Genomic DNA, 27,029 nt, shown 5'->3' on the forward strand with positions numbered 1-27,029 from the left:
CTCTGATGCTGCATTGCTTTGTTAGCTTTGATCTCAGAATTTGAGACAGTTTCTGCTGTTCGCGTGTTCAGGCACCGTCTGGTGACGCATGCTCAGGCACCCGCACATAAACACAGCTGCAAACGCGTTTAGGCATCTGGTAGCACATGCGACACACTTTCCCACCTCCTGGGATGTCAATACCTAATTAATGGAAAAATAATTAATTTCGCCTTAGGGAAATCATACAGTAGTAAGCAGTTGCGTCTTGCATATGGGCTGTGCATTAGCGGCGTGAGAACAGGCACACATTATGCTTGGAGACACGGGCACCTGGGTGTGTAAGCACTACCAACCTCTCAAAGTTAGGTGGAATTAGCATAATGTCCTGCGCTCGCGCGTGTGGGCGTGTGCCAACCGGGTAGCTATTGACAGAGTCCGTCTGATAAGAGCCCAGCCCGAAGGAGTCGGCACTTCATCCCGAAAACGAACGAAAGAGATCAGCGGCAGCAATGTCAGGCACAGCGCCGCTCACGCCGAGCACGGGCCCACTGCCCAAGAAAACACGTGCGCCCGTAGGTCAGTTTTTGTCAGCTTAGCGCATTAGCGACGGCACCCCGTCACGCTCGACTTTTTAGCTGGGGAAGGGAGGCCGGCGTCACCTGCCGGGCTGCTGAAGGACAGACCGAACGCAGTGGGGAGGAAGAGCGTAGCAGACACTGCATAGTGCTGGCGCTCGTCGACGTCCTGGCGCCTGGCAGCCGCGCGTGGAGTGAAGCGCAAAGCAGCAGGCCCCGGCCTCACCGCCCTGACCCGTCCACCCGTTTATCCATAAACGCTGCGCCGTGTTTGCCCGCCCCTCCCCCGACGTGTGACGGCACACCTCTCTTCTAGGTCAACATGCTGATCGGCATCGTGGTCTTCAACAAACTGATGGCCAGGGACGGCATCTCGGACAAGTCCAAGAAGCAGAGAGCCGGGTAGGTGAGACCAGGCGGAAGCGCCCTGCCTACGAGCTTCCCTTCCTGGAGGGTTTCAGACATCCTGCATCGACAGCGGTATTGCTGAGTGTTACTTATTAGTACTTAGGAGGGCCAGTCACGGAGGAACGTGGTCCTCAGGTGTGGCGGCATTTCGGAAGCTGCCATCTCTGACCGCGCAGGCCACAGTAAGGCCATCGGGGTCTGGGGATGCTTCATGACATCATTATTAATGGCGCTCATCGATCCGTACCCGGAAACAATCCTCTAATGGACACGCTGGCATTCCAGCAGCCTGGCAGGCGGTGGTGGGGGCCACTGAAGGCCCTTTGTTTAATAAATAAGGGCTTTTTTTCCCCCCATGCCCATGGCATCATATTAGCACCACTGATGTCATGACTGTGACTCAGCCAGAACCCCCCACCCCCACCCCATCCACACATATACACACGCACCCCCTATTAGCTTGCTAGTGGCATGATTCCCGTAACCCCCAGAGCTTGTGGAACGACCCATTAATGAGCTCTCTCTCACTCTGGGTGCCTGTGAATGAAACAAAACAACTGATATCCACATTGGCTGCATCTTCTACCCGCTTATCCAAATCCGGGGCTCCTGTCATTTGGCTTTTAGGCCGGACATGAGCAACCCAATGTTGATCCGGGGCGGGTGTACAGGGGCGGAGCCACAGAGACCCAGCTGAAAGCTGATTGGTCCACAGTGTACCTCCTCCCTGTCATTCACCGATTCAAAATATATCATTGGCTAATGATGAGGTAGCTATTCTGTATGAATTATGGTCCCTCTTATGCCCCCCACCTTAAAAAAATCCTACAAGTGCCTCTGCGTCCGTTACACTGAATGCTGTTGTTTGTGCTTCCTGATTGGCAGACAGCTTGCAGTGCTGATTAACGCTGTGGTTCCTTTGTGTTACAGATAAGCCTATATTTTAGATGGTTATAATCTCCCCATTGTTCTGGCGGAAAAGGAGACGCTGACTCCCACTGTTTTTATTTGTCACAAATAAAACACAGGCTGTTTTTAGACTTCGATTGTGACATTAATCCAGTATTGAGTGATGTTTTAATCAGAAAAAAAACAGCGACCGTGAGTCACTGATCGGTGATAATCCATGTAATGAACATTTCTAATCCCCTTCGTCTTCAGTTCATTTTGTTCTGTTTTGATTATTATATAACAACATAATGCATTTGACGAACTCGGGGAGCTGTGATGGCTAGCTGAGTAACGCTAGCTAGCTAACTGAGTAGCACTTGCTAAGTGATTAGTACTAGCTAACTGATTAGCATTGGCTGAGTAGCGCTCCCTAACTGAGTAGCACTGGGTTACTGAGTAGTGCTTTCCAACAGAGTAGCACTACCTAACTGAGTAGCATTGGCTGAGTAGCGCTCCCTAACTTAGTAGCACTGGGTTACTGAGTAGCGCTTGCCAACAGAGTAGCACTAGCTAACTGAGTAGCGTTGGCTGAGTAGTACTCCCTAACTTAGTAGCACTAGCTAACTGAGTAGCGTTGGCTGAGTAGTACTCCCTAACTGATTAGCACTGGGTTACTGAGTAGCACTTGCCAACAGAGTAGCACTAGCTAACTGAGTAGCGTTGGCTGAGTAGTACTCCCTAACTTAGTAGCACTAGCTAACTGAGTAGCGTTGGCTGAGTAGTACTCCCTAACTGATTAGCACTGGGTTACTGAGTAGCACTTGCCAACAGAGTAGCACTAGCTAACTGAGTAGCGTTTGCTGAGTAGTGCTCCCTAACTGAGTAGCACTGGGTTACTGAGTAGCGCTTTCCAACAGAGTAGCACTAGCTAACTGAGTAGCATTGGCTGAGTAGCACTCTAATCTGAGCAGCACTGGCTTATTGAGTAGCACTTACTAACTGAGTAACGGTAGCTAACTCTGAAAGCGCTAGCAGTGGGGCTGGCAGAAGCGACAGCAGTGTCACTGCGTGTGAATAATGCAGCTGTCTCCTCACCACCTGGCCCACACTGCAGTTAGCAATTAGACAGAACAGCATGTGTGTCCGGGCCTTAGGACACCTGAAAAACCCCAGTTAGCATGTTAACATGTTAATGGCTGCGTTGTCATCAGTACATCTTGTTGTTAAATGAGGTGTTAAACATGTTAACAGGGCTGGGGTACACGCTGGACGGGATGCCAGTCCATCACAGGGCTGGGGTACACTAGACAGGATGCCAGTCCATTGCTGGGCACAGGGCTGCGGTACACACTGGTCAGGATGCCAGTGAATTGCTGGGCACAGGACTGGGGTATACGCTGGATCGGATGCCAGTCCATCGCAGGACACAGGTCTGGGGTACACACTGGTCAGGATGCCAGTCCATTGCTGGGTACACACTCTCACACTATGCGCAATTTAGAGACACCAGGTCACCTAACAACGTTATTGTGTAATAAACAAACAAACCTTCAAACACAGGAAGAACATGTAAACAGAGAACATCCCTCTGCCAGTGTGATGCTGCAGTGCCAGCCACCGAGCCACACTGCCTCTCGTAGACTTTGACCTCTGTGCAATATGAAGAATATCGGTTTTATTTTGCCTGTGTTTCTGCTTTGAGACACTCCTCTAATGAGTTACTCCATTGTCTTAACTTTAGACCTGCCCACCACCGTGCAGACTGTCACTAATTTGACATTTTTAGGCTGTAACATGAAAAGCAGCGGCTCTCTCCCCTGTTCCTCTAAAGGCCACCCGCAGCAGATGATGGGGTCTGGAGGTGTTTCTCCTTTGATAGCCAAATACCGTGTCAGTGAAACCATAGCCATCACCCAGCACAGAAATGCTCAGATTAGGCCCTAGGACTCCTCAGTCCGAAATGTCATATTTAGGATTTACTTGGCACCCCAGTGTCCTCAAGAGAAGATGCAGGCAGCCCCGAGTTGACCTTTCTCAGAGCCACAGTATGTCTGTGCCGGACCATATTTTCTATGAAAGCAATCTTCAGCAGCCTGCCCCTGTGTAGCTGTTCTGTGGCAGAGGCCAGCTGTGTGACCATGTGTGACCTGCAGAGGGCAGTGTTTAGTGCTCGCGGCTGCCCAGTCAGCCCGCCTCTCTGTGCTGAGAGCTCTCATTGCCCGCCACCCTGGCTCTGCCTCTCAGATGCTGCTGTTATCCATGCCACTGCTTTAGCACCTCATATAATTTACTCTTTTCTTTTTTCTTTTTTCCTCTTCAATGTTCCTCTCTCCCTATCTGTGTGGTCCATTTTTGTTTTCCCATCCGTGCTACATCTGCTTCTGTTTGTGCTATGATTCCTGCCTTATGTGTGCATATCTGTGTATCTGTCACTATGTGTGTATGTGTGTCCTTACACATTGGATTGGTTTATTTTTCCTCCCCCCCAACCATTCTTTCTTGTGCTCTTCCACATGTATGTTTGGTTGGTCCTCCTTTCCCCGTATATGTTTTTTGGTTTGCCCCCCCCCCCCCCCCATCATATACATTTGGATTGTTTCATCTTTATGCATGGTGTGTGTCCCCCCACCCCATCATATACATTTGGATTGTTCCATCCTTATGCGTGGTGTCGTCCCCCCCCCCCCCCCCCATGTTCGTTTGGTTTGCCCTATCCTTGCCTCCTACCCCCTGATGTGCGTTTGGTTTGTTCCGTCCTGAAAGTCAGCCGCTGGAGTCGCGCAGCCGGTTGCTCCTGAAATGCTCCAAGTGTGGGGTGATCTCCAGCACAGCGCTCTCCAGAGCCACCACCAGCAACGCCATGTCAGTCCCATCCCACGTCTTTCTCTCTGTTTCTCTCTCTCTCTCAATCTTTCCCTCTCCTTTTCTCTCTGTCATACACCTCGTAGTGGCTGTAACAAAAAAAAAAAAAGCACGTCCTTGAGGAATTCACTTCCCTCTGCCAAAAACGCTCATAAAAAATTTAAAAGGCAACTTTATTTTATTATATAACTTTTATTTTGGAAAGCTGTGCTTTTAGCCTTCTCGCGTGTAGGTGTTTCGGCCAAAGTGAAAGTATTCCTGGATGATAAATTAAAGATGGACCCACGCAACCCGTGTCACATCACAGGCATGACATGCCGGCAGTTTTGCCATGATTCTCAGAAGCCGGTGGTCTGGCTCTTTCTGCCCCTGGACAGGATTCGACCAATGAAGTGGGGTCCTTAAGGACAGACAGAACCAGGGCCGGTTTGGAGGGGGGCGGGTGGGGTCACCACTGGTTCTTTTGCATGTGCAAGCAGCCACGCTAAGGCCTGTTTGCTGGTTACCTCCCTCCCTCTCTCTGCATCTCTCTCCCCCCTCTCTTTCTCGAAGGGGTGGGGTGAGATGTTCTGTGTGTGCGTGTGTGTGCATGGACATGTGTGAATAAGCCCCCTGGATGTAGTTTGGTGTACCTTTCTCCATCTCTCTCTCTCTCTCTCTCTCTCTCTCTTTCTTTCTCTCTCTTTCTCAGCCATTCTCTGTGTTTCTGCTCTCTGTAATGAATGGAGAATGTCACCTGCCTCCCAGTCCCCTGTCAATCAAACACAAATGCCTCAAACACATTAACTCCCTCCAGATGAGGAGTAGCACCATGTCCCAGAACCCCCACCCCCTTTCTACAAGCCACACCCACATTTCTCGCTCCAGATGAGCAGTAAATAGCACCAAGTCCCAGAACCCCCACCCCCTTTCTACAAGCCACACCCACATTTCTCGCTCCAGATGAGCAGTAAGTAGCACCAAGTCCCAGAACCCACACCCCCATTCTGCAAGCCACACCCACATTTCTCGCTCCAAATGAGCATTAGGTAGCACCATGTCCCAGAACCCCCACCCCCTTTCTACAAGCCACACCCACATTTCTCGCTCCAAATGAGCAGTAAGTAGCACCATGTCCCAGAACCCCCACCCCCATTCTGCAAGCCACACCCACATTTCTCCCTCCAGATGAGCAGTAGCACCATGTCCCCAAAACCCCAGATTATGTACACAGGGTGTTTAACGCTATACGCAGCTAACACCGTGCTAATGTGCTGCTGAATTTCAGGCTTTTATGAGAGCCTGCAGCACACACCCAGATCAGTCCCTTATCGTGTGTCATGTTGGCATAGCGGCAAAGGATCTAAGTGCCATGGATTTTATGGCTATTGACAGCATGCATTAACATTAGGCCTAGGCTGCAAAGCCTTTGATGTCGTTGCTATGCTAATGCGAGCCGAGTGCACTCAGACACAAGCAGAAAAACCCATTTTTGTATGCGGTGCACATGTGCGTGCGAGAGCGAGGAAGTAGAGGAGCTAACGTGCAAATATGCCTTCATCTCATCGCTGTGGCCACACCTCCCCTCCATCCCCACATGAGTGCGTAACCTCACCGCCCCCCCATACCCCACCAAACCCTGACGCATGGCCCATATTAGCCTCTTTTAACAGAAGCTGTCCCAGCATGCCTAGCGGCTAAGTGTGGCAACAGACCACACTAGCAAGTAAGCATGGGGTGGGGGTGGACCGCGGCCACGCACCCCTCCCGGTGACCCGCTGTTGCTCACTGTTGTTGGTTCAGGGCGTCGCTATGGAGCTCCTGTGTGGTGCTCCCCCTGCTGGCCCTCACCTGGATGTCGGCCGTCCTGGCCATCACGGATCGTCGCTCCACGCTCTTCCAGGTGCTCTTTGCCGTCTTCGACTCGGTGCAGGGCCTCGTCGTCATCACCGTGCACTGCGCCTTGCGGCGGGAGGTGAGTACGCTCGCTTACGCGATCATCCTGCCCGCCGTAATGTGCACGTCTCCGCTGAATAGGCTGAGATCCTGTGGACAGAAGTGCAAGCGAGTCTGGGCCACGGTTTACCTTATCATTTACTGATTCTGCAAGGAAGGCTCAGCTTTTTTTGTGCTGTAGCAAACAGTTCTCCGAATCAAGATGAGATTAGTATGATTCCTGTTATCTGCTTCTCTGGTTTCCATTCTCTACACTGTGTGCTATTTGCCCGGCTAAATTTTCTGTACCCAGAATGCAACATGGCTGTTATCTAATTCCCGGCAGTGTGTTCTCTAGGCTAACTGGCACATCCCGGTGGGGGAGTCTGTATCAAATGCCGGAACACTAAACTGTATATGTGAAGTCGACATCCCAAAATACAGGATAGCAATAAAAAAATCCAAGAATTATTTCAGTAATTATATGGAAACAAATTTAGAATAGGGACCCAAAAAAACATGTTAGTCATCGTAAAAGACAGAGTAGTGGAAGTGTCTTTTTTTACTTTAATTCCAAATACACAATACGTGTCGTTCACAGTGTTGCAGCAGAATGAAACAGTACATTTCTAAGAATACTATAGTAGTTTATTTACACCTTCTTTTTTTAACTGGTGCTGCTCGAAACGTTTAATCCAAAGTGACTTGGTATTTAGCCTTGTATCCCCTTGGAAATAAAATTTTCGCGTTTTGGGATAAATGTTTGCTCGAGGGTATTGTAGCTTTTATCTCGCATCTGTTTACCTTCACTGTTTCCTAAGATTCTGCTTACGATTGTGGCTGACTTAATTAAAGTGAGTCCGTTTTTGGGGAGGGATTGTGCTTTTTAATTAAACTGAATTTTTAGGAAGGGGCAACCCTAATTAAACTTTTTTGGGAGGGGGGGTAACACTATAGTTAATCTGATTTTTTTTTTTGTAATGTATAAATACAATATAAGTTTTTGGGGAGTGGTTATGTTCTTTAAAGTGAGTTTTTGGGGAGGGGTAGCATTGTAAAAAGAGGCTTTTTGCAGAGTGGTAAATACTCTAATTAGAGTAATAATACTAAATAATGTGGATTTTTGCTGAGAGGCAGCACTGTGAAAAGAGGCTTTTTTCAGAGGGGTAAATATGCTAGAGTAATAATACTAAATAATGTGGATTTTTTTGGTGAGAGGTAGCACTGTAAAAGAGGCTTTTTGCAGAGGGGTAAATACTCTAATTAGAGTAATAATACTAAATAATATAGATTTTTGGTGAGAGGTAGCACTGTGAAAAGAGGCTTTTTGCAGAGGGGTAAGTCCTCTAATTAGAGTAATAATACTAAATAATATGGATTTTTTATGAGAGGTAACACTGTAAAAAGATGCTTTTTGTAGAGGGGTAAATGCTGTAGTTAACATTATATTTTTTTTGGGGGGGGGGGGGTTAATGCTCTTTAATTAAGGTGAGTTTTCAGGGGGAGGAAGCACTCACTCAGATTCAAGTCAATCAGAAAGCTCTGTGCCGCCTGAACTCATTTCATTATTTTATTAAGAATCTAATATAGCCGCCCTCATGTGGCAGCAACGGAGAAGTGGAAGCTGTGAGTAGGTCCTCCAAAGGCCAGCATGGACACAGCTGCAGAGATGGAGATGATTAGACCAAGGGAGCTGAAGCCACACTGACACATAGTCACACGCCACAGCGGCAGACAGAGGCTGAGGCAGACAGACCTGCATGCAAGCTGACACATTCAGACGGACCCAGACACACACACTTGGACAGACGCATTGTGCGCTAACACAGGCCAGACACACTCACACAGCCCACTCAGCGGCACGCCGTGCAGAGCACATGCTTTCACAAACACCCACATGCTCGCTCGCAGTGTGGTAGAGGATTCGGGAAAGCCAGGAGTGCCGGCCTTTGGATGTGCGGTGTTGTGCCAACGACGAGTCGGTAAAAGGCTAACGGGCTTTGGAAGCGCGCGAGTTGGAAGGCGACAGCACTCGCGGCGGTATCGACATCGCGCTCACGTAGCGTGTGCATTTTAGCATACTTCAACACGAGGCGTTTTAATATCCCGCGTGTTTGTTTATCGGCTCGTTCCAGTGGGTGGGGAAGCCACAAGCGAAACGATCGATGGTTAAGCTGCGTAAAAATGCAATAACAACTAAGCGCCCCACAGCTGCTTAGCGTAGCACAAAGCCACGTGGCAATTAACAGCTTACCCCCCAACGCCTCTACCGCAGGTGCAGGACGCAGTGCGGTGCCGCATGGGCGTGTGCAAGGACGACAGCGAGAACTCGCCCGACTCCTGCAAGAACGGCCAGGTGCAGATCATGGTGAATAACATTCCATCTCACCCCATCTCCAGCCTCATGGAGACACACTGCTGGGTGAATCCAGGTAGTGGGTAAAGTGGCACTGTCAGGCTTTTACAGCACTGGCAGTCTGGTCTGCGGCTGCACGCCATTTGTCCGGAAACAAAGGAACGCCTTTCTCTGATGTCCAGAACATCTACATTACTGAAAAGGCAGCAGACCTCGGATTTATAAATGTACAGAACCAGTCAAAAGCCTGGACACACCGGCTGCTACTGCATTCGTCTCTGTTTTGACTGTTAGTCATCGTGTAATACAGGGCCTCGAGCCAATGAATTAATACATATCAAATATTGCAACAGTCCAGAGAAATGTTCTCAAAATTTTCACAAATTTTAGACTCCGCAAAATAGCCCCCTTTACTTTGATGACATCATTGCAGATTCTTGGCACTCTTCCAGCCAGCTTCCAGATGTACAGTAGCCACCTGGAAAGCTTCTCCAACAGTCCTGAAGGAGTTTCCACAAGTTCTGGGCACCGGTTGGCTACCTTGCTCTTACTCTTCGATCCAACACATCCCAGACCAGCTCTGTAGGGTTTAGGTGGGGGGGGGGGGGGATTGTGGGGGCCAGGTTATCTGTCACAGCACTCCATCTCTGTCCTTATTCACAAAATAATACAGCACTTACATAATCTTGAGGTGCTTTGACTTATTATCTTGTTGAAAAAAAGAATGATTTTAAGGTGATGTGTCCAAACGTTTGACTGGTACTGTATTTACTAAAATAACATATTACAAGATTACTTTCTATCCTGGCTTATTTTATTGGATCTAATATGAAGTTATCACACATTTATGTGCTTCCTGACAAGAAATTTTAACCTTGCATTGCAATTTGCTTTTTTTCTTGTAGCTCGTTTCTGTCGTTTCAAGGATGGGCCTTTCAGTTCATGCCGGCGTCACGCGAGCCGCAAGTCAAGTCAGGGTTTCACGAGAAAGAGTGAAGGCAGAATCTGAATCATATGACGAATTAGAAAGACAGACAGGATGGGCCCAGTAGAGAAGTGCAGTCGTCACAGTGAGGGCAGGAGGAAGGGCGGGGAGGGGCCTCCGTGGGCTGAGAGGGTCTCGGGATGGAGGTAGAAGTGGCCAGTTCTCAAATCCGTGTCTGAGGAGGTGGCAGGAATGTGAGCGGTGGAGGAGGTGCAGGCTGCTCGGGCCCCCTGGAGTCCCATTACCATACCCACCCTACAAAGCAGTGTGAAAAACACGCTGGGAATTAACAGAGCTCTGATAATGATGCCGTAATTCTTAATACTTTAAGATAATTTAACACTTTGAATAATTGAACATTTTTAATGGTTTTAAATGTTACCCACCCCTTTGATTTCATCTTCAGATTATAATACATTCATTAAAGATTTATTTTTTAAATATGAACATTTATAAGAAGCTTTAGCCTAATGTGTTTTTCCTGATATGGATTTTCCAGCGTTAAACCTACTTTTTTTTGTTAAAATGTGTTGAAATATTTTGTAATTAATTTAATATTGAGCTTTGGGGAAATATAAGAGTTTTAGTTGTGTTTAAATTGGTATGATTCCTACGGTTTGTGCCCGGGGAGGAGGGCGGGGGGGGGCGGGATGGCCCACTACTTACCTGAATTCACCCTATAATGACAGAATTCTGTTTTGTTATCCCCCTCAAGGCTGCAGCACATTTTCATTCCATCTTACAGTTTGTTACTTTCATCCATAATTTCAGCGTGAATTTCACTGATAATGTTTTAATAATTTTGTGGTTTAATTTAAGGCGCAATAAAACAGCACCCAGACTTATGACCATTTGCAATGAATTTGGTTCTTTAACCCCTGAAAGGTCTGTTATCCAGAGTGGTGCGACCAACGTGCCATTCCTGTGTCTCACCATTAAAAACTGCAGAGTTGTTAAAAGTCTTGCTCAACTATAAAAGTTGGTATCTTGTTCTCAGAGCAGTATACTTCGATGTCGGTAAATCACAGGACAGGATTTTATTCGCATAAAAGCATTGCTGAAGAAATTGCTGACATATACTTGCTACCTTCAAGGCCAATCTTCAGACAGTTTTCCTGTGGCATTGCTGCTCACTGTCTCTGCAATCTCTTCCTTCGGTTCCTCCACTGGTAATAAACTTTGAACTTACCAGCTGTTACTAGGAAATGAAATGGAGGAAACCTGTAGATGTATTCTTGGTCTTTGGGACTCGGAAATGACATCTGTTTGTTTGATGCAACATTCATCTGTAGCTACCCTTGATCCTTCTTGTATCGTTCCTCTGCTTTCTTCTCTGAGGCTGCCCTTCTGTCTTGATCTTTTTTCCTCCCCACACGTTCCTGCGCAGGAGAATTGTCCCTAAATGCCACTAGCTAGTAGGTCAGGTAGAGCAGAGCAGGCCTCCATCGTGAAAACTGTGTCCCTCTCAGACGGCTTTAAAAGTCCCCCCCAGGTGCATTAACGTCACTTGTATGTGTCTGGAAGGATCCAGAAGGTAAACCGTATGTAGCGGTGCTTAATTTTTGTGTGTTTTGTTTTAAACTCTTAAAATTCTATATGGGCTTTAAGAAGTCAGTAATAAAAGTCAGTTTGCAAACCATATAGTTTTACAATTGACCCAGTGATAGTTAGATATTTATTGCAGCGATTCCAGGTAACTGTCAGTCTCAGTGGAACGGCAGCTGTCCTGTTCCTCGCCCTCTCAATAAACGTCCGGATTTCTTGACCACGTTGCTATTCCTGCGTCAGCCCAACGCCGCAAAGACGGCAGGATTATCAGAGCTCTTTTTGTTTCTGTTTCAAGTTACTTTAATTCAGTTTAAATTCATGCGTGCGGTTTAATATGATTACAAATACGAGCTCAAATTTTAAACGCGCAACATTTTTCATCAGTAACCTCTGAGACATTTTTGGCGAGGGTTTGATAAGCTTTTGGTGCAGATAACATATTGCACATGTAACACCCCCTTCCGCCCTCCTGTAAGGCTCTCCCTCACTCATTAATATACGCCAGCCGTCCTCCCAGCCCCCAGTGCCCCTTAAGCTGCTCACTCTATTACTTTTGCACGTTGACTGTTATCCCTGCTGTCGATTTGCCGCTTCCCCACTGGGATCCCAGCTGCTTTTGATGCAGACGGTCACTGATTACACCCACTGCCCCTCCTCATATCATATAGCGCCTTTCCACCGCCACCAAGAGCCGAGTCGTACCTACGCCATACCCAGCCCATTCCCCATCTGATTAATCAAAACGCACAGATATACTGGTGTTCTGAGCATGTATTACCTGAAGGGAAAAAATGGCACATTCATTATTAGTAGTATTGTACATCACTGTGTATTGATCCGTTACCGATAAATCGGAACTTGAAAATGTCCTTTAAAAAGTGCTATAGAACAGCTGAACAGAATGGATTCATAATGCAAGTTTACTGAAGCAAAGCTAATTCTGCTAGCGCTTGATGCTAACATAGCACCGTGTCTCGTGGATGCCTGGCTATTTGGCAGCGTCGTCACGGTGAATACCTACCTGGGATGCTCTACTTGGCAGCCTGTTTGGGGGGGGGGGGGGCACTGGATAAGATTGGCTGAAGAGTCCTGATCCCTGGGTTTGAACAGCTTGAACAGTTTGAACAGCTGACCTAAAGGTTATCCTGAGATCCTGCATACACACTGGCATTTGCGGAAAAGATTGGCCACCCCTGGCATAGATGCTCAGTAGGTGGACTCCGACAAACATGGCACCAGGAACAAAAGTTTTCTCTGCAGTCCAATGTGGACAGTTTGTACCAGGATTCCCCAATAAGCAGCCCGCTAGAGTGGAATATTTGGTTGCAAATGTGTATATGTGCCTAAGTACAGCTGAAAATGCTGAATAAAGTGTCTCCGTGTCCTTCTCCCCTGGGCCCACCTCTCTGTCTCACTCACCGTGACCTCAATGTCCCAGTCGGTCCCCAGTCAGACATCCCTGCTGGTTCCGGCACCCAGCGCCCCAGCTGACCCCTCCCTGCCCCAGCCCGCTGTCGCCCCCTCCCTGCCTCCTCTAACCCTCCCCTCTTTGCCCCCTCTCCGCATGCAGACAGACTTCGAAAAAGACGTGGACTTGGCATGTCAAACAGGTAAGAAAGCATTTCGTTGCATATTAATAATGTCGTACTGAATAGGAAGAGCAGGTGGTAATATGTAAAGTTTGAATTGATCATTTTTGAAACGAGTCTGTGCTTGTAATGCAACGGTGTTGCAGTATTAGCAGTGCTAATTTTCCATTGGTCTCACTTCAGTTTATTGTTTATGAATCCGTTTCTCTTGAGATGTACTGTAAGCAGGCAGGAATGTCGTTGCTCTGCGGCTGCCTGTCTTCGACATGCAACCTGCTACTGAACTAATGCTTTTTCTCTCTGCACACTTTCAGAAAGAGGACACCCATGTAAGTCTTTCGCCTCGCATGCCGTGTGTTTGCACTCACTGCCCTCGTCCGTAGTGGCAGAAAGTATAATTACACCGTTACATTCCTTCTTCTCAGACCATTTGATCTGAACTGTCTTGCTTAACATATTTGCACGTTTACATGTGTCACTGCGACTGGGGTCTTCACGGGAACGATGCAAATCCAGTTACTCGCTGAAGGTATCTGGCCCTGTACCCTGTAGCTCTATAGGTCGTCGGGCCTCTTTCAGAACCACCACGGTGCCTGCCCAGATCAGTCGGCACGCGATGGGCTACTAATTCTGGCTGAACCATTTCCTTTAGCACTGAGCCCAGCATTGATTGATTTTACGCCTGTGGAGCAGATTGCATCCAGCTCTCTCTGGGTTTATGTCATCCATGATCATTAAAGTCTAAATCAGTGGTTCTGAACCCTGAGCTCTGCAGTGAGGTTTTGTAAACCTCAAAAGGAGCATGGGGTACATTTTGCATGACAAGAGGTACTTCACGTCACGACTGGGGGTCTGGCAAACTCTCTACAGATGCAGTAGCTGGAAAAAAAGTTTAGAACTGAGGGCCTAACAGTTGACTGCTACTATTCAGATTTTATCGCTACATTTATCATTCTTCATTCAGCCTCAGACGCGATTTGTTTTTAGCTTTTTTAAATGTGTTTTGAGCACTAATGCCATCACCCTTCAGAAACACTGGGGTGAACATGGGCGAACTGGCTTATTTTTCATTATTGTACAGTTAATTTACGAAATTCACAACTCAAAATGCAGGCTGCATTTTTTTTTGTTTTTGTTGTTGTGGAAGTGCTTCTGTTTCCGATATAATTGTTTGCTCATCCAAAATAATCTGATGTGCAGAGGACTGCTTCATGTTCTTTCACAGCAATGTGACAGAGTCTTTAATTCTGCATGGACTGCCCCATGTGCACCCTGATCTGATACACCCACTTCACGTAACCTTCTTGATGCACCCTTCCCCAAAACACCCCCCAACCACATTCTCCTCTCTTGGTCTCTTGTCCTCCATCCCCTGGCCCTGTGTGTGACCTTCACATCCTCGCCATGAATATTTCACGTCGCTGCATCTCCACCTCTTCACGATCCTTTAATTCTCTTTACTTCCTCTTCCATCATCCTCTCTCTTTTTCTCCCTCTGTTCTAACTTAATTTACTGTCATTATTCCTTTATCCTTTCATTTATTACATCCATACTTCCCAATTTCTTCTCATCGCTTCCTTCCTCTTTACTTGTATCTGCTTCTTTGACTTCTGTCTCTATCCCTTCTTCCTCCACCGCTCCCTCCATTATTCCCACCTCCTCTCCCCCTTCTGTCCCTTTCTCTTTCTCTCTATCTCCCCCAGTCATTTTTAAAGAGGTGAACACCTGCAACCCGGCCACCATCACGGGCACGCTGTCCCGCATCTCCCTGGACGACGAGGATGACCCCAAGCTGGCGGCCCACCGGGAGGGCGGGGTCAACTTCAGCAGTCTCCCTGGCAACATCCCACCACCTAACCTGCTGGTGCAGGTGCAGCCCCTAGGGGGCCTCAACGAGCTGAGCGATCAGTCCCTGAAGAAGGAGGTGAACGTGGAGCAGCAACACCAGCGGGGGGCGCCAGTCTATCTCTGTACCGAGAGTGGGCTAGGCTGGGCCAAACCACCGGAGGCGGGGGGCGCTGGTGAGGGGGACTACATGGTCCTGCCCCGCAGGACTGTCACACTCAAGCCCCCGCTTGCTAAGGACGAGGGAAAGTCGCTGAACATCACTGTGGATGACCCACCGTTCCCCCCACCGCCCTCGCCCCTGGCGCTGCGCCCCGCTGAGAGTGAGGCCTACCCAGACTTTGCGTCGGTGGACCGTATCAGCACGGGCCTAAACCGCTCTTACGGCACGCTGAAGCAGCTGCCCGCCCACGCGCTGCAATTCCAGCAGCGCCCCTCCGTACGGCAGATCCTAGCCTCCGGCACGGTCGAGAGGACCAGAACCCTGCCCCGAAACCTGGGCAGCACCAACACCAACACCAGCCTGTCTGCGGGCTCCCTGGAAGTAAGTAGTGAAGAGGCTTAAGGTGTCACGCCATCCCTCCCTTCCGCCCCAATCAAAAATGTCTTTTGTTCGCCACCTGAGCCTCCCACCTCACCTCCAACCCCGATGCAGCTGCACTGCAAAATGCCACGCATAGCTTCCGTTTCGCTCCAGCCAATAAATGTGAAAATCGGGTCATTTTGCTGATCCACCGATAAGAATCAAGGGATTTTGCTGAACAACCAATGAGAATCGAGTCACTTTGCAACCAATGAGAATCGAGTCACTTTCGAGTCACTTTAATAGTCCACTTTAATAGTTCCCCTTCACACACTTCTGTCCAATTTGGCCTAGGGGCATATTCCCCAAAAACACGGCAACCATACAATCATCGTATTCAGCTCACCCCCTGAGATGATATACAGTAGTTCTCATGCACTTGCACTGTTTTTGGGAAACGGACCCCAGAGCTTCTGTTCTGAATAGAGTGAGTATCAAGTTCGGGCTGCAAATTTTAGCTCCTCACACTGTCTGTATCTGATTATAGAGCAGAGATTCTACCCCTCTCAGTGTGAGTAGCACCTTCTACTCTAATTATAGTCAGCATCCCGCTAGAGTTCAGTTCCTCTTCCACTCACCGTGAGCTTCCAATTAAAGACCCACAGCTTCCGCTCTGCTTATAGTCAGGCTCCCATAATAGGCCTCAGCTTCTGCTCCACTCACTGCGAGTGACCGGAGCCGTGCACCTCCACTGCACGCCCCCCAGCGGGTCGTATGTCCTCCTGTGCGCCGTCGCGGGACTCCCGGGTTCACACTTCCTCCAGCTGCCGCGGTTGAGATGTCGAGAGCACGGAGCAGGTTTCCGAGGGCATTCCGGCAAGCTGCTCGCCCCGTCGCTCACCCTTAAAATCTGGCGGTGTGTCTCAGTCCTGGGGTGGTCCTCTGCGTATGTGACAGGTACTGTAATTACACCACAGGCCCACTGGGAGGGGCTACGTGCCGAGGTGGCGTACCGCAGATCAAGCGAAACAACCTGACGTCAAAGTGCTCTCTTCCCGGTTCCCTGCCTCCCCAAACAACGTCAATGTGTTTATCTTCTCCGTCGGTCATGCAGAAGCCATTGTGATTAACCGAGGCAGGCGGGCTAACCCCCGACTCTTATAGCAAAGCTGACATCGGTCGGGTTTCTAGAAGGACTTTTTTATGCAGTTGTACAGAGTTTTAATCTAGATACAAATACAAGCTTACATTTTGTCCCTTTGTAGTGGAATGAGCGATATAGTGATGAGATATAGTAAAAAATGAGCAGCTAACTGCTAGTCTGTGACCCAGCTATGAAGTACCTGACACACAACATCCACATTTACACGTCTCATTAAAAATTGAAGCCCTTTTGTGTGAGGTGTGTTGGGTAGTTGGGCTGGTGATGGGGGGGTCAAGGCAAATCGTGGCCAGAGGAGGTGAGGGAAAAAGTGAAGGGGTGGCGTGATTCTTTAAGACGTAGCGGAAGGAGGAACCCTCTCCTGTATCCACCGCGAGCTGGGAGGGGTGTTTGGCTCTTAGCCTGCACCTGCCAGCAGGTACGTCTGGACCAGGTGGTGGACCGACCCCCCCTCCAGTCCCAGGCTACTGCTCAGGCTGCCAGCTTATAAAGCCGCTGATGAACAGGACTGGGCTTCCTCCTTGAGCTAGAGGACTGACGGTGCATTCTGTGGGACACTGATGGGCACCAGGAGGAGGGCTGTGATTTGTCTCGTCGGGAAAGTCCAGCTCAGCACACACTTGCCCGTCCCGTTGAGTTGTTCTTGTTAAACATCCCTGTTGTGTTTTTTTTATGACTGGAGTACATCAACGTCTCACCTGAAATCCCTCAAAGGTCCTTTTTTGCCCTGGTGTTCAAACAGGTCTTCTGACTGGAATGAAGACTTCATGCAGGGGTCTTAGCCTCCAGAAGATAGACTAGAATATAGTCTGTGTGTGGTTTTTTTTGTGTATGAAAAAGTGTTGTCTGAGGATGACCTTTTGAAAGGTAAGAGTAGAACGTTTCTACTGATTCATTTGCTGTGGGACTGCAAAGAAGCTGACTTGTGCGTCTTTGGGTGGTCTACCTGCGGAATACAGTTGCAATCAGGATTTTACATTATTCTTCACCTCTACTTAGCATAGTGCTAAAGTCTGTAGTCAGAATGCTACTTACCCAAATACGGCTGAATGAGGACATCAGTTCCTTTCTCTCTGACCACATCCAAATCTTAACAGGAGAAGCTTCCTTCTAAGAGGTCCTTCCTGCAAAATGCAGTCTGGCGAGGTTTAGCATACAAGTGCAAGGTCACTGTGACGTTACAATATTCACTATCAGCAAGCCATTTCCACCAGGGTGAATCTACTTAGAAAACAGCCCTAAAACCTACTGACCATTGATTCTTTATTTTCTTGTATAAGGCTAAATGTATTTCTGCTCTCGGAGTTTACAGAAATTGATCTTAACTAGATCCTTCCAAATTAAGGTTACACACGGACTCAGATATTGTGACAATGTCCTGCCAGAAGTTTTTGCTAATCTAGATACAAATACTAGCCTACATTTACTCCTTCTAGTGGAATGTGCAGTAAATCAGACATGTACCAGAATTTGACTCAGTTACCAGTAGAAGTTTAACCATAAGGTTGAGTGATGGTTAGTTGATTGAGAACATGTCAGCTGTGGCCACTTTTAATCCATCATTAGTTCAGTATTTTCTTGTTATCTGAATAGAATCCAGCCGTTCTGATTGTCATGCTGGCTGGTTGGGTTTAGGCAAGTTTTCCTGTCAGAGCTGCCTTTATGAGCTGAGTCCGTTCTGCAGGGGGCACCTACACCATTGTTTGTGTTGATAGTGGCTTGTGGCCGTAGAAACTGTCATTGACGATATGTTCTCTTCCTCCAGAGGAAAAGAGTTCGGTACTCTGAGCTGGACTTTGAGGTAAGAGTTTGCCTGATGATCCCACATACCTGTTTGTGTGGGCCTGCTTTCTGTGTTTTTGTTCGCTCTAGGCTCAGAGGGGGGGCAGCTGTGTGGGACAGAGGTTGGGGAAGAATAGAGCCTCCACCAAAATCTTGTTTCCATGCATTTAATTTAGCATAAGCTTTTCCGCTGTATTCCCCATCCATGCCTAGCAGAAAGTGACATGGATGTTGAGTGTCTGGCATCATTGTGAATGTATGGAAATGAAGATAAGAAAGGAAGTGAGATGGGGGGTAGCTTGTGGTTTTGTTGGCATCTACAGAGGCAGGGAATAAGCAAACCTCCAGCCTGGATCATTTGTAGGTACAGGTCATCCTTCCGATACCCCCAAAATCCTCACTGAGCACTGAGGTAACCACCTGTTAATCTGGCCCAAATTAGAGCGAACACAGTGGACTTGAGGCTTATTTCGACTGGAGATTTGCGATCCGATGTTGAGACATCATCTCAGAAGGTATGTCTGGCTGTTGGATGCCTAACTGACATCTGGGCTGCGATCTTGTGCTTTTCTAGCTTTACAAACCGCAAGGTATAGATCACAGGGATTTCTCAAACTCTGATGCCCGTGAACATAAAGTTATAAAGCCAGACAGGTTGGCTCAAAACCAGAGGACCTCCTTCTACTAAATGTTTTAGCTCATGACAAACAAGCAGTCAAAAAGAAATTAAATACTCGATTGCAGAGCCTCAGCCATAATTTGAGTGAGAAGCTGTTGCTCCTGATCAAAAACCAGCTCGATTGTGTCGATCAGACAGCCAGGCCGAGCCTGAGCGGCTAATGCTAAATGGAGATGACGGTGTCCGAGCTCCGTGTCTCTTGGAGCATCGCTGACCACGGAGCATGTAGAGTGCAAGTTGCCATTACCAGTCAGTCACAAACATAAAGGGTCCGGCACGAGTCCCGTCAGCACCACACACACTGCAGTCCCTAACTCCTCCAGCATTCCCTCGTTCTTTTTTCTTCTTTTTATTTTTCATTGTTTGCCTTCCTTCCAGAAAGTGATGCACACTCGCAAAAGACACTCAGAGCTCTACCATGAAATCAACCACTCCACCAAGTTCCACACCATAGACAGGTATAGCAGAGAACCTGCCAGGTCTACCTTCAAGGTAAGCTTCTGCTCTGTGGGGCATCGTCTCCCTCTACAGGCAAAATAGGAACTTGCTTGCACTGCCCCCCACCCTCAACATCGCCATGTCAATGCCCAACCCCCCCACAGTTTTCCACAGTAGTGGTTTGCTTCATTTCAGTATTTTCCTAGGAGTATAGTAAACACTTGGAGGAAGGAGAATACTCTGTAGTGAGTATCATTTGGCTGCTGCATTATTTCAGCAGAACATTTGACAAACAAATCTGGACTTTTTTTTTCTTCCTGAGATGTTCTGCTACTGTTCTTTGAAAGTCTCGGTGTGGGGGATTTTGAATAACCAACAAAACAGTGTCTAAGGTGGGGTAATGGTAGGTTCTATTTAACATCTTACAGCTTGCTCAGCATGTTCAGGAATAGCCTGTGTGCTTGAAATGTAATGTTCCTAAAGCACAGAGAACTGGAAAAATGCACTGGCATTGCAATAGATGTCCTCAGAAACAGATTTTGCTAGCTGGGCTTACAGTCAGTGTTTGCAGTGGCAGAGGTAACTGTCCGCTGTGCTAAATGCCTCCGTCCTGATAGCCCGACATTGACACCCATCATGTGTTCCACGTCCTCTGAGATCTGAGATGAACCAAACCAATGACTTAGCGCTGTCTCCTTGTATCAGCCTGGTCCTCGCTACATCCTCTGCTGTGAAGGAATTTAGATGCTGTGATGAAACCTGCTTACTCATCTAGATTTTCAAGCTTCTAAACAATCACATAATTAGTATTAAGCCACCATTTGCTATTAGATGGTACGGTGTGACCTTGACTGCGAGCTTCCTTTCCAGTTGTTTTTACTAGTGCTGCTAAGAGGACCCCAATCATAATTACATCCATGGTGCTATGACTGCCTGATTACAATTTGCCAAATGAATGCTGGCATCATGCTGAAATGTTTAAGCGCATGCACATGTGTATAGTTTCTTTTTAGTCCAGCTTATTTTTCAAGTTTTTTTTTTTCCAGAGTAGGGGTGTGTGATTAATCGTTAGAAAACACACACTGGTGATTCCCCCGTAACTCCAGTGCCAGTTGACTGCTTGGCCACTGGCCCTGCATGTGCACCCATTTGCATGCCGTGCAAAAGACAATGGAACTAGCCAGTGTTAATCATTGTAGCATCAAAATAATGCCATCAGAATAAATTGCTCGACACCCCCCCCCCAGAAAATTAACCCATCACCAGTGCCTTTTCCGCTCAGTTTTGCTGCTGGCCAACGCCTATACTATGCGATAATAGTGACTCATCACACACTGGAAGTAGATGGTAGTGATTCGGAACATTTTCGTGTTCTTTGTTATCTTAACAAGCAGAAACAAGATTCCTACTCTCTCATATCCAGCAGGTATTTCATTAAGATTTTAACATTTTTCCAATGCAGTGTTTGGTCTCCCTTTATTGCCTTATCTTGCCAGTATAGGTATAGTCCCTTTGGTGTTTAAAGCTTCTGGATTCATATTTAATTTGGTAGCTTGCAGAGTCTCCTATTCAGCAAATGGTTACATTCTATGATTCCCAATCAAACTTATAAACTGATCATACTCCTCAAGCAGAATATTAAATAGGCATTCTGGAGTCAGGCAATTCTTCTATGAGCTTGTTCACTGCTTGCTACACCTTGGCCAGTCACTAGCAGGGAACTGTCATGCGAACTCTATTGTACGTCTCCATTTTCGTTTAGAATTCATACTTTGGCCGGCAATAAAGCAGCGCCAAGAGATTCTAATATGCAGATGAGAAGCAAATCGGATTAAGAAATTCACCCTGAGCACACAGTGTTCAAAGAGGGAAGTAAATGTTAGTATGATGAGCTGCCGTATTGAGCAAGAGTTATAATTACCCTGAGGGTAGCCGCTGACAGATGGCCCCTGTGGATTTGAACCTTACCTACCCTTTCTCAAGCCTTCTACCCCTCCTCCTCCCCCACCCCCCAGGTATCTGCAACCTTTCGGTCTTAGGGTATTAATTTAGAATATGGTGGTGGCTTGGATTCCTGTAAAACAGTGATTTAAAATAAGGTGTGTATAATGAGTGTGGTAGCTGAAGACTTCACCTTTCAAAGTCAATCAATTTTTTCCATCTGAAAAACCTTGTCTTGGTATAACATCATGAATTTATCGTCATGGTATAAACGTAACAAAAACTGACACAAAACCGTGTCTTAAACCTCATGTCTACTGCTCCAAGGTCGTTGCTGAGGAGCATGCCGTTTCTTGAATTAGTTAGCATGTATTATCCCTCAGAGTCTCTAGTTACCTTTCAGTATCTTTCAGTCCCTTGTAAAATACAAGATCTTTATGTACAACAGCTACGCTTCCCGTTATGTTGTCAACCCTAAACCCTAAACAATACGCTGCCTCTCTAAGAGACCCAAACCTCACATTTCCAACCTGCCCGATGTCCCCTGACCAACCCGTCTGTCAAAGACGTTTCTCTGGCTGAATGTTCACTCACACAGGTCCGTCCCATTCGACTGCTGCAGCAAACAGAGCCACAATTAGTGCGGAAACTGAGCTTCATTTACAAAGAAAGTCAACGTAAGCATGTTTAAGTGAGCCTCAAGAACTTACTGTATCTGTAAATGTTAAGAATGCCCTTGGGTTCAGAAGAGGTGTTTATTCTGTGTGTTTTTTTCTAACATCAAGTGTGTGTGTGTGGATTTTGTTTATATTGCATTGTGGGGACCAAATATAGAAGGTCAAGATTGTCATATTGGGATTAGAGTTTTCCCCATAGAAATGAATGGAGAGTCCCCACAAAGTCATAATTATAAACCTGGGGTTGGGGGGCGCAATTTTGGTCAAGCTGATCCAAGCCAGGTCAGTAGGGAGAACAGGAACTGTCCACACACTAAGACATGCAGTTTGTTCAGTGTAGCTGTTAATCACCTTGTGGCTTGTGACTCATGATTGGTTGATAGAGGCCTGTGATTGGTTGATGGGGGCCTGTGATTGGTTGATAGGTGGCAAACTCTCCTCTTCGAAAAGGTGCTCAGATACTGACGGGTCAAAATAGAAATAAAGCAATGCTGAAGTGAAACTGACCAAGGGCACCAATGAGGAGGCGTGTTTATATTCGTGGGAAAGCTCCTCTTAGACTCTTTAATCCCATTTGACTCTATTTTTTATTTGCTGCTTGATGTGAACAGTAGGATCTGCCACGTGAACTAACTCTGAGAAGATGCCCACTCAGAATCAGTCTGTCCCCCTGGATGGGTCTCCTCCTGCCCTCTCTCTATTTCCCCTCCATCACATAGCTCCTCTTGCTGTCTCCGTAATTCTCTGCATCTTCAGCCCCACCAGCTGCAGATAAACTCTGGCAGCCCGAGCACGTGCCGCACTTTGAATATCCTTTTGGCACATTAGCTATTGAGCTGCTGGAAAACCAGGTGACCTCCTCCAGGAGGGGTGCTGTAACTCGATAAGGCTGCTAATGGATAATGGGCGTGTACTAGCCTTCAGTCATAGCGATCGATGAGTCAAGGATGAACAGAGCAGAGGATTATTTGGTAATGAGTGCGGGAGTAGACCAGCTAACGGTATTAGGTGCAAGGTCTGTTCTCGACATTTGAGATTTAAAAATTGGTTTTTGATCTCCTTGGATCGATACTTGTGCTGAGGCAGCCGAGTTGACGACACGTCTCCGTGACGATATGAGGCTATGTGGGTTCAGCCAACCAATATAAGCCAAGATGGTTCACCACAACCTGCCCCACTGGAATCCTTTTTTGAAGCCCAACTTAGGCCATTTTCTAGCTTTTCCTTGAAACGTATTTTCATTTCCATCTTCCCTCATGGCTCGTGGTGCCAGATCAGTACTTATTTGTTTCTTCCTTTCATCTGTGAGTGAGCCCCGTGCTGTGTAATGGAATCGCTAATAGAATAATTAATTTGTCTCATTAGGGCATTTCAATAATTTTCATGCCTTCACCATAATGAGCCCATATTTCTCCATTTTCTTAGTCTGGATTACGCGTTAAATTTTTTTGCATGGTGGTTGGGTGCCTGGGCCAAGGAGAGTGCCAGTAATGATCTAACAGGGCCGGGTGTCGCTGAAGTCCCTGCTTTAGCCTATTTCACTTCAGCCACAGTTTATTCTGAGATCTGATGCGTTTTACATTATTCATAATTTTATTCAATTTAACCGCAAGCACTTTGCAAAGTATTTTATGATTCCGAGTCCAAGTTTCAGATAAAGACACACTGAAAGTATTCTGTCCTCGACTGTATGTTGAAGGATGTTATAAGTCTTAGCTAGCTATTATGGTTTTGCTAGGAGGAACATGAGATACATATTAATTACAAGTGATATTTAGAGCAGATGAGATTTGGAGGGAGTTCGGTTGCCATGGATATCACAGCAGCATTCCATTCTGTCATCTAGCAGTTACATGGACCTGTTAAGCCACTGGAGACCCTGCTCTCTCGCAGATCCAGGGCCAGTTTCTGCTTTTCTGCTCACCTGGCCTGTGTCACTAAGTACCTCCCACCCCCTTAGGAGCCCATGAACATGCCTTGTGCCACATATGCAGATTAATGCCTTTGTACTCTCACTGAATGCTCCGGTTTACGCTGCGTGTTTTCTGTCGTAGTTTGACTCTAGCCAGGCAGTCATCCGAACCAAGGGCGAGAAACACAAAAAAGGTAAAGAGTAAGAAAAAACATCGTGAATGAAGTAGAAACGTCTGCTAAAGTTAGAAAGTAGAGCAAATACTCCTTGGCTGTCGCTCCTCAAATTGCTCCTTTAAACAAGCCCGTCAAACCCAATAAATTAGCATCTCTGTATTCTTACTCCTCTGTTTCACCATCCTAACCATGCAGGGTCTGTAGTGTGCCCTCTAACCTCTGACCTCTTGCATCCCAACACTTGTGCTAAGCATGACTTTGTTTGACCTTTAACCTATGACCTCCAAGCCCTTTTTCTACTCTATACCAGCTAAATTCCTTTAGTGTGCCTATTTTTCAGCATAGCTGTAAATAATTACGTTTAACATTAGTGTCCCGTGAAGCCGCATTATTTCATTGGCGGGGTGGGGCATGATGTTCAGTGGGTCATGTGACGGGGGGACAGCGCGCACATGTCACAACCTGTCTTCACGTCTTTCCTGTATGTTAACTGTACTGACAGGCCACACCCACAGATGCTCACTCGTAGGTGGGTGTACCTATCAGCTGCCCAGCTGGTTGCTGGAACTGTGCATGTCACTGTATGAGATCCAAATCAACCAGGAAGCAGTAAGTAGCAGAGTGAACATGTGGATGGTGTTTCTTTGCACGGCGACATCGTGGGATGACGTTAGTCATGTAGTGGCTTTGCCTGTGCATCGCGTTCTGCTGCCTCCGCACTCTCCACAAGCTAAAGGCCCCGACCGGAAAACACTTTGTTCAACCCAAAACACCCGACATGGGGAACATTTCACATGAGAATGGACGAGGCGCTCAGCTTGGTATAGTCACACCAGCAGCTAGGCCAGCAGCTTGGCTATAAGTGTTGGCTTGTTTTGGGGGGCTGCCGTGGGTGGTGCACAGAGGTGCCACTGCAAGTCCCAGCCGGATCCTGAGGTGCCAGATCCAGTTAGTACATCAGCAGGAATGTCCTGCTTCCCTCTGGAAGTTGATGTTTATTGGTGTAATGCAGGTTAAGTTAAGAATTCTTGGGGGATGTTTTTTGGCCTCTTCACAGACAGTCAGCCAGCCTATGAAACATTGTCCCCATGCTACAGGGCACAGAACCACAAAGGAAGAATCTCTGGGATTATCCAGTAGCCAATCAGATAGTACATCAGCAGGTATGGGTCTCTACCCCTGGCAACAGTGCCCTCTCCTCTCTGCCTGTTTTAAGCCCCAATCTAGAACACGACTTCCTATCAAATGAATCCCAAGCCGCATACTTTATAGTTGATATTATATCCAATTGTATCATATTTTACTGAGATATCCCAGGTCATCATTGCAGCCTGAGCTTTCCTCACAGGACTGACCCCATATGGTCAGTTTCTTTCGCGTAATGACACTTGTTGCCAGGTTCTACCTCGGTGTTGGGCACTCTTCATCCTCGGGGGGTTGCCATGAGCACAGAAGGAGATGGCAGACTCGCTTACTGGACACCTGTGTCTCTCTCAGACCGGGGAGTGACTGTAATTCCCCCTCCTCCCCCCGCCCTTTTTCTGTCTGTTCGTTTTCATCGCCTCAGAGGGAAAAGCGATGGAGCATTTCGTCTGCTGGAGGTGAAAAGAACTCTTCAAGCGTAAGTAGAAAATAAGTGACAGAGAGTATTTGGCCTGGGGTGATACGTGTATGCTTGCAGCACGATGACGTGAGCATGCTCACTCACTGCCACAGCGCAGCCGCAATTCTCACTTCTGTCCTGAAAACGGTTACCTCTGCAGAATTTGCAAAGTAGATCTAAAATGAAAAAAATTTTTTCTTTGTAATCATTTGATAAGTCAGATGTCAGGGATACTGTGCAAATGAGAGCCGGTCACACACCGCCCCCTGGTGGTCGGAGGGTGGCTGGAGTCGACATCAGCCTCATATCAGGCAGTAGTGCGAAGGATGACTGCAGGTGCTGAATATCTGAGTGAGCAGTGATCTTCTCTAGGGAGTCCCTGAAAGGAACGAAATTCCCCAAGCTATTTTTGATTGAAGAGGCTCTTCGGGATGTTGGTGTGTATGTGTACAGAATGTAAAGGAGGGACCGGGGCCAAACGAGCAGGTTAGGAGGAGCCACCACACTCTGTTGGCTGTTCCCCAGTACAGTCAGTATGGTCCTGTCTAAATATTTCATTGATAATTGTGTGCAGCATAAATATGTTTGCATATTCGCTGAAGCCGATCAGATGGCGTATTTCCCACCTGCACTTTGAACTGGTAACCTTTCATCACCGGTTCAGTTCCTTAATTACCACAGATCTGCTCCATTCCCTCTTCTGCTGTTGGTTGGAAATGTGACCCAGGGAGAGGCCTAACTAATAGGGTCATTTCCTAGCATCACTTCTGCTGAGAGCGGCATCAGGCAGAAGAACACAGGGTCCTTCAGCTCTACATGTAGCCACTAGAAAGTGGGTTCTACTGCTCAACCCCATCTCCTACAGTTACATGTGGATACATTGTCCAACAAAGTTCTGAATTGTACTCCTGTGTTGTAGAAATATGCATAGGAATATCAAGCAATCAGAGGAGACTGAAAAACAAATTTCTCCTTGTGTTTGAGATGAGACCGCCAATGACCTATAATCGGGATTCCTCATCATACGTTACAGGATGGGGAACGAAAACTCACTCAGTCCTCATGCAATCCAGTGGAGGACTTTTATTACGTTTCCAAAGCTCACTAATTCTATAGAAATATTCACAAAGACCTGCCTTGTGGACTGAGTGAGTTTTGAAAATTTGCTCCTCACTTCTTG

The 27,029-nt window shown here is 47.2% G+C and overlaps 1 protein-coding gene across 12 annotated transcripts in view; it reads left to right on the plus strand.

Annotated features, from left to right (window-relative positions):
- adgrb2 (adhesion G protein-coupled receptor B2) overlaps nt 1–27,029 on the plus strand; it is a 211,889-nt gene that overhangs the window by 181,857 nt on the left and 3,003 nt on the right. For 5 of the 12 annotated variants that reach the window (XR_002840637.2, XM_072705364.1, XM_023832063.2 and 2 more), the window contains 11 exons: nt 874–959; nt 4,620–4,718; nt 6,501–6,672; nt 8,908–9,000; nt 13,092–13,131; nt 13,425–13,439; nt 14,815–15,500; nt 18,407–18,442; nt 19,481–19,594; nt 25,344–25,409; nt 25,814–25,867. Coding sequence is in view for 11 of the 12 variants with exons in the window: in XM_072705364.1 (XP_072561465.1) it covers nt 874–959; nt 4,620–4,718; nt 6,501–6,672; nt 8,908–9,000; nt 13,092–13,131; nt 13,425–13,439; nt 14,815–15,500; nt 18,407–18,442; nt 19,481–19,594; nt 25,344–25,409; nt 25,814–25,867 (1,461 nt within the window). In the remaining variant the exon portion in view is untranslated. Of the gene's footprint in view, nt 1–873; nt 960–4,619; nt 4,719–6,500; nt 6,673–8,907; nt 9,001–13,091; nt 13,132–13,424; nt 13,440–14,814; nt 15,501–18,406; nt 18,443–19,480; nt 19,595–24,212; nt 24,265–25,343; nt 25,410–25,813; nt 25,868–27,029 lie in introns of all 12 variants that reach the window. The other 7 variants (XM_023832061.2, XM_072705367.1, XM_023832060.2 and 4 more) reach the window with 6 other exon arrangements.

The sequence above is a fragment of the Paramormyrops kingsleyae genome, chromosome 23, assembly GCF_048594095.1.
Source record: "Paramormyrops kingsleyae isolate MSU_618 chromosome 23, PKINGS_0.4, whole genome shotgun sequence".
Taxonomy (NCBI): Eukaryota; Metazoa; Chordata; class Actinopteri; order Osteoglossiformes; family Mormyridae; genus Paramormyrops; species Paramormyrops kingsleyae.